This window comes from Cherax quadricarinatus, chromosome 21 (genome assembly GCF_038502225.1).
Source record: "Cherax quadricarinatus isolate ZL_2023a chromosome 21, ASM3850222v1, whole genome shotgun sequence".
Classification (NCBI taxonomy): Eukaryota; Metazoa; Arthropoda; class Malacostraca; order Decapoda; family Parastacidae; genus Cherax; species Cherax quadricarinatus.
Window position 1 is genome coordinate 5,701,130 of NC_091312.1, and position 8,249 is coordinate 5,709,378.

The following is an 8,249-nucleotide window of genomic DNA, read 5'->3' on the forward strand; positions in this document are numbered from 1 at the left end:
ACCGGTTTCCCTGAATCCCTTCACTAAATATTACCCTGCTCACACTCCAACAGATCGTCAGATCCCAAGTATCATTCGTCTCCATTCACTCCTATCCAACACGCTCATGCACGCTTGCTGGAAGTCCAAGCCCCTCGCCCACACAAAACCTCCTTTACCCCCTCTTTCCAACCCTTTCGAGGACAACCCCTACCCCTCCTTCCTTCCCCTATAGATTTATATGCTTTCCATGTCATTCTACTTTGATCCATTCTCTCTAAATGACCAAACCACCTCAACAACCCCTCTTCTGCCCTCTGACTAATACTTTTATTAACTCCACACCTTCTCCTAATTTCCACACTCTGAATTTTCTGCATAATATTTACACCACACATTGCCCTTAGACAGGACATCTCCACTGCTTCCAACCGTCTCCTCACTGCTGCATTTACCACCCAAGCTTCACATCCATATAAGAGTGTTGGTACTACTATACTTTCATACAGTCCCTTCTTTGCCTCCATAGATAACGTTTTTTGACTCCACATATATCTCAACGCACCACTCACCTTTTTTCCCTCATCAATTCTATGATTAACCTCATCCTTCATAAATCCATCCGCCGACACATCAACTCCCAAGTATCTGAAAACATTCACTTCTTCCATACTCCTCCTCCCCAATTTGATATCCAATTTTTCTTTATCTAAATCATTTGATACCCTCACCACCTTACTCTTTTCTATGTTCACTTTCAACTTTCTACCTTTACACACATTCTCAAACTCATCCACTAACCTTTGCAATTTTTCTTTAGAATCTCCCATAAGCACAGTATCATCAGCAAAAAGTAACTGTCTCAATTCCCATTTTGAATTTGATTCCCCATAATTTAATCCCACCCCTCTCCCAAACACCCTAGCATTTACTTCTTTTACAACCCCATCTATAAATATATTAAACAACCATGGTGACATTACACATCCCTGTCTAAGACCTACTTTTACCGGGAAGTAATCTCCCTCTCCTCTACACACCCTAACCTGAGCCTCACTATCCTCATAAAAGCTCTTTACAGCATTTAGTAACTTACCACCTATTCCATATACTTGCAACATCTGCCACATTGCTCCACTATCCACTCTATCATATGCCTTTTCTAAATCCATAAATGCAATAAAAACTTCCCTACCTTTATCTAAATACTGTTCACATATATGCTTAAATGTAAACACTTGATCTACACATCCTCTACCCACTCTGAAGCCTCCCTGCTCATCCACAATCCTACATTCTGTCTTACCTCTAATTCTTTCAATTATAACCCTACAGTATACTTTTCATGGTATACTCAGTAAACTTATTCCTCTATAATTTTTACGATCTCTTTTGTCCCCTTTCCCTTTATATAAAGGGACTATACATGCTCTCCGCCAATCCCTAGGTACCTTCTCCTCTTTCATACATTTATTAAACAAAAGTACCAACCACTCCAACACTATATCCCCCCTGCTTTTAACATTTCTGTCATGATCCCATCAGTTCCAGCTGCTTTACCCCCTTTCATTCTACGTAATGCCTCACGTACCTCCACCACACTTACATTCTGCTCTTCTTCACTCCTAAAAGATGGTATACCTCCCTGGCCAGTGCATGAAATTACCACCTCCCTTTCTTCCTCAACATTTAAAAGTTCCTCAAAATATTCTCGCCATCTTCCTAATACCTCCCTCTCCCCATCTACTAACTCCCCTACTCTGTTTTTAACTGACAAATCCATACTTTCCCTAGGCTTTCTTAACTTGTTTAACTCGCTCCAAAATTTTTTCATATATCTTTCCTAAATCCATAAATGCAATGAAAACTTCCCTACCTTTATCTAAATACTGTTCACATATATGATTCATTGTAAATGCTTGATTTACATATGCCTTACCCATTCTAAAGCCTCCTTGTTCTTCTGCAATCCTGCTCTCTGTCTTACCTCAAATTGTTTTAATAACCCTACCATACACTTTACCTGGTATACCCTATAATTTCTGCAATCTCTTTTGTCCCCCTTCCCTTTATATAAAGGAACTATACACACACTGTCAATCCCTAGGTACCTTCCCCTCATTCATACATTTATTAAACAAAAATACCAACCATTCCAACACTATATCTCCCCCTGCTTTTACATTTCTGTCATGATCCTGTCAATTCCAACTGCTTTACCCCCTTTCATTCTACATAATGCCTCACGCATCTCCCCCACACTCACATCCTGCTCTTCTTCACTCCTAGATGATGTTATACCTCCCTGGCCAGTGCATAAAATTACTGCCTCCCTTTCTTCACTGATATTTAACCCTTTCAGGGTCCAAAGGCCAAATTTCAAAGTGCACACCAGTGTCCAAGAATTTTCAAAATATAATTTTGTTATTTTTTCTTATGAAATTGTAGAGAATCTTTTTCTGAAGGTAATGAAACAAAAAGTACGAAATTTGATGAAATAATGCTCTCGCGAATTTTGATGTGACTGATATTTTCGCATTGGCGATCTTGCTGACTTTGACTCCCACTTCAGGCCAATTATATTACTCCAGTCGACCAAATTCTTAGCTATTTCACTAGTATTACTTCTATTCTATCAATTGAGCACAAGAAATTGCCAAGCCATCTGTTTCAACTACAAAATAAAGTGATCGGAAATTGGTAATTTGGCCAATTTAATGCAAAGTTCAAAATATTCTAATTTCAAAATAGGGTCCAGAATAAACAATGCAGGCATTCCTGGAGCTAAACTAACATTTCCTCTGTTCATTAGTTACATTTTCAGGCTTTACAATTGAATTCCATTTTGATTTTTTATTCACATAATGAATTCTTATTCAAACCACAAAATAGAAGATTTACTGTTATGCAATACTGTAATAATTGTATAAATAATATCACCACATTTGTGAACGTATATTAGACCCACCAGCTGGCGTGTATTAGACGTGTGGGATCATTTGTTTATCCTTGAACATCGGCAAAAATTTAACATTTCTGCTATTTTGAGCTCAGTTTCAACCCATTTCCGTTACTAAAAACCAATCAAAATCATCTCTATTTCTGCAATATATCTTCCATTCTATCAAATGAGACCAAGAAATCGCAAATACAACTATAAAAAACATACAAAAAAACACTGCAAAGTCGCTGTTTTAATCGAAAATTACAGTCTCAGTTTTTTCCTCTCATTATGCAGTGTGCTACAGGATTTGTTTTATGTGGTGCACACATACCACATAGATGTATTCTCTCATATCTAGGCCCAAATTTACTGCTCACAGCTTATCAGAGCTGAGCTCATGGCGTAGATCTACGGTTTGGACCCTCAACGTATAGCCGTAGGTCTATGGCATGGACCCTCAAAGGGTTAAAAGTTCCTCAAAATATTCCTGCCATCAACCCAATTCCTCCAGCCTCCCATCTACTAACTCCCCTACACTCTTTTTAACTGACAAATTCATTCGTTCCCTAGGTTTTCTCAACCTGATTATCTCACTCCAAAATTTTTTCTTATTCTCAGCAAAATTTCTTGACATTGCCTCTCCCACTCCATCATCTGCTCTCCTTTTGCACTATCTCACCACTCTCTTCACCTTTCTTTTATTCTCTATATACTCTGAACTTGTTATATCACTTTTGCTTTGTAGAAACCTCTCATAAATTACCTTTTTCTCTTTTATCACACCCTTTACCTCATCATTCCACCAATCACTCCTTTTTCTCCTGCACCCACAATCCTATAGCGACAAATTCCTGCCACACATTCTAACACTGCGATTAAAATTGCAGTGTAAGAATGTGTTACTTGCACTAGCCCACCTTTCTGCCAATAGTTGTTCATATCTCACCCTAGCTTCCTCCTCCCTCAGTTTATAATTCAAGGATTATGTGGAGTAATATATGGGTTGGATATGAAAAGTGGGTTATAATAAGTGTTTATGCACCTAGAGAAGAGAGAAGTGTAGAGGAGAGTGAGTGAGTGAGTTTGGGAAATGCTGAGTGAGTGCATGGGGAGTTTTGAACCAAGTGAGAGAGTACTTGTGGTATGGGATCTCAATAATAAAGTGGGTAAAAATGTTGTGGAGGGAATAGTAGGTAAATCTGGGGTACCAGGGGTAAATGAAAATGGGGAGACTTTAACTGAACTATGTGTAGAAAGAGGTTTTATAATAAGTAATGCATATTTCATGAAAAAGAGGATAAATAAGTATACAAAATATGATATAGCCTGTAAAGAAAGTAGTTTGTTAGATTATGCATTGGTGGATAAAAAGTTGATGGATTAGCTTCAGGATGCGCATGTTTATAGAGGGGCAATAGATATACAGTGGACCCTCAACCAACGGCATTAATCCGTTCCAGAGGGCTTGCCGTTGGTCGAAATTGCCATTGGTCGAGTTAATTTTCCCCATAAGAAATAATGGAAATAGAATTAATCCATTCCTGACACCCCAAAGTCTGATTTTTTTTTTTTACATGAAATATACATTTCCTTATATGGAAAGGAATGGGACATGCAAAATAAACAATAATTAAATGCCACTTACCTTTATTGTGGAGTTGTTGATGAGTGATGTGCCAGCAGCAGGGAAAATTCAGGATTGTCTATTGCTTTGAAGGAGAATCCTCTTCCATAAAGACTTCAGGTACCAAGTCCTTTGGTGGGGTTACCTCCCTTCTTGGTTTTTTAATGCCACTAGGACCAGCTTGAGAATCACTACCACCATCACTACCACCCTCTACCACCATCACAGTCACTATCACCCTCTACCACCATCACAGTCACTATCACCCTCTACCACCATCACAGTCACTACCACCCTCTACCACCATCACAACCAGTACCACCCTCTACCACCATCATAACCAGTACCACCATCACTACCACTCTTTACCACCCTCTACTACCATCACTACCACCCTCTACCACCATCCCTACCACCCTCTTCCACCACCAATTTCATATTTTTCTACAAACTTTTTCTTGAATTTTATTGTGTTTCTCACATCCATTACCAAAGGGCTGGCTCTAGAAGCTCTTGTGGGGCCCCATGGTGGCTTATTTAGTGGTTACAAGCACTAGAAACAGTGGAATAATCCAAAATGTATGAGAGGCACACGTGGAAACGAACTGCAACAGCTTGTAAACAATGGCACACTGACGTCGTTGGTTAAGTTTTTCGCCATTGGTTAAGGCATTTTTTCTACGGCAAAAAGCGCCGCTAGACGAAACTGCCATTGCTTTATGCCGCCGTTAGTTGAGGGTCAACTGTATTGGATCATTAATTATTTATAGCTACAGTTAGAGTAAGAGGTAGATGGGACAAAAGGATAATGGCAACAGCAAGTAAGAGAGAGGTGAAGGCAATGTGTGGTGTGAATATTATGCAGAGAATTTGTAGTTTAGAGACTAGGAGATGCAGAGTTAATAAAAGTACAGTGGACCCCCGCTTAACGATCACCTCCCAATGCGACCAATTATGTAAGTGTATTTATGTAAGTGCATTTGTACGTGCATGTTTCGGGGTCTGAAATGGACTAATCTACTTCACAATATTCCTTATGAGAACAAATTCGGTCAGTACTGGCACCTGAACATACTTCTGGAATGAAAAAATATCGTTAACCGGGGGTCCACTGTATTTCCCAGAAGGTTGAGAAGGGGTTATTGAAATAACTTGGACATTTAGAGAGGTTAGAGTAAAACAGGATGATTTGGCAGATATATAAATCTGTATTGGAGGGAAGGGGGGGTAGGGGTCATTCTCGGAAAAGATGAAGGGAGGAAAGAGGGGGGTAAAGGGGTAAAGGTTTAGTATGTGAGAGACTTGGACATTCAACAGACATGTGAGAGTGTTAGACACGACTGAGCTGAGGCAAGTGGCTTTTATGACTTGATGAGCTGTTGGAGTGTGAGCAAGGTAACATTTATGAAGGAATTCGGGGAAACAAATTAGCCAGACTCGTGTTCTGGAGGTGGGAAAAGCAGTGCCTGCACTCTGAGGGAGGGGTGGGGATATTGCAGTTTGGAGGGACATCTGAGCTGTAATGTCAGATGCCTATGGCAAGACAGTGATGAGTGTTTTTCTTCTTTTCTGGTTTATTCTATCCCAGTGGGAGAGGGCTGATGTTTCAAAAAGAAAAGTCGTCACAGTTACTGTATGTACAGGAAATACTGAACAAATATAACAAATCTTTTTCTTTCAACAAACTGGTTGTATCCCACTGAAGCAAGGTGGCCCAAAAGGAAAAACAAAAGTTTCTCTTTTTAAATTTAGAAATGTATACAGAAGTGGTTACTAGCCCCTTGCTCCCTGCATTTTAGTCACCTCTTACAACACACATGGCTTACGGAGGAAGAATTCTGTTCCACTTCCCCATGGAGAACAATTAAAATATTAATTAAAAAAAAAGGTATACTGTATTGTATACAATATGGATTATGGGTCATAAGAATTCTAAGCTAAGAAAACAAGCAAGAACTTTGAGTAATAATACAACTTGGATCATACCTGATGGTTAGCCCCTTTGACACATCAACTCCAAGATAATGTGTCCGTGGAAGAGTTGTTATGAACTGAAGGTTAAATGGGCTAAAGCAACGAATAATACCCTCAGCACAGCCCACAAAAATGTATTCTTCCCCAGCTACCACACAATTGGCACTTGTTGTCTGAAAATATTCACATATTACTTAATTTATGATGTCCCTAACGAAAATTTACCTTGTATTAAAGTAAAAATGTTATACAGTATACAATGGTACAGTATAAAAATTTAAATTCAACATTTTTTTTTAACTTATGTTACTCAATGATTCACATTTAATCATAAAATATTATTCAATCACTATTTTCATTAACCCTCTAACTGTCCAAACATACATCTACATTTGCGTGTGTAGCACTCCGCCCTTGATTTTCTCCATAAGAAAGAACATAAAAAAAAAACGTAGATCTACGTTCAGAGCGCTACGCAAGCAAACGTAGACCTATGTTTGGACAGTTTAAGGGTTAAATTCTCCCAGTGCTTGTCAAAGGTGGAGAGAATTTAAACAAGATACTTACTCTAAGCTCCACCCATTTATCCAACAACCGTCTGTTGTTAAACTCGCAGAGGAGACCAGATTTAGTAATGGCAAATGTAGAATCTCCCATGTCCCCTCTGCCACAGGCAACATCACAGAAATAATTATTCCTCTGCTCTCCCAGTATAGCAGATCGCCCAGTAAGAGGTACTGGCTCCTTGAACTAGAATAAGAACATGACATTTATTATAACCTGAATTCATTATGCAGTATACCTGTCATGTTTTACTGATAATTCCACAAAAGATTAAAAGAAAAAGAAGAAGTTTTTATATTTGTTACTGATGAATTAATACATAGAGTACATACAGTGAAACCTCCATATTCACAAATGTTACAATCCTAGATTCAATGGCAATGAAAAAATTTTTGCATGAGAATTGTTTAACATCAACTTTGTAGACTCAGACTTTTCTTGATCTATAATCACAAAAAAAGACACAAACATACCATATATAAATATAAAAGCATCACCACATATGTACTATCAAATAAAAATACACTTAGCAGAAGAACAACTAAAAAAAAAAAAAAATCCAAAATTCTGTTGGAGTGTGAACAGGGTAATATTTTGTGAAGGGATTCAGGTAAACTGGTTAGCTGGACTTGAGTCCTGGAAATGGGAAGTACAATGCCTGCACTTTAACCCTTTCAGGGTCCAGAGGCCAAATTTCAAAGTGAGCAACAGTGTCCAAGAATTTTCAAAATATAATTTTGTTATTTTTTCTTATGAAATGGTAGAGAATCTTTTTCTGAAGGTAACAAAACAAAAAGTATGAAATTTGATGGAAAATTGACAAAATTATGCTCTCACGAATTTTGATGTGTCAGTGATATTTACGCATCGGCGATTTTGCCAACTTCGACTCCCCTTTTAGGCCAATTACCTTATTCCAGTCAACCAAATTCTTAGCTATTTCACTAGTATTACTTCTATTCTATTGATTGAGCACAAGAAATTGCCAACTCGACTGTTTCAACTACAAAATAAAGTGATCGGAAATTGGTAATTTGGCCAATTTAGTGCAAAGTTCAAAATATTCCAATTACAAAATATGGTCCAGAATAAGCAATGCAGGCATTCCTAGCACTAAACTAACATTTCCTCTGTTCATTAGTTACGTTTTCAGGCTTTACAAAT

General features: G+C 38.2%; 1 protein-coding gene across 12 annotated transcripts in view; it reads right to left on the reverse strand.

The window, feature by feature from the left end:
• The window catches only part of Wdr62 (WD repeat domain 62), a 697,795-nt gene that overhangs the window by 321,773 nt on the left and 367,773 nt on the right, over window positions 1–8,249 (reverse strand). For all 12 annotated transcript variants that reach the window (XM_070087131.1, XM_070087133.1, XM_070087132.1 and 9 more), the window contains 2 exons: window positions 7,089–7,271; window positions 6,534–6,694 (listed from right to left, as the gene is read on the reverse strand). In XM_070087131.1, coding sequence (XP_069943232.1) covers window positions 6,534–6,694; window positions 7,089–7,271 — 344 coding nt within the window. The remainder of the gene's footprint in view (window positions 1–6,533; window positions 6,695–7,088; window positions 7,272–8,249) is intronic.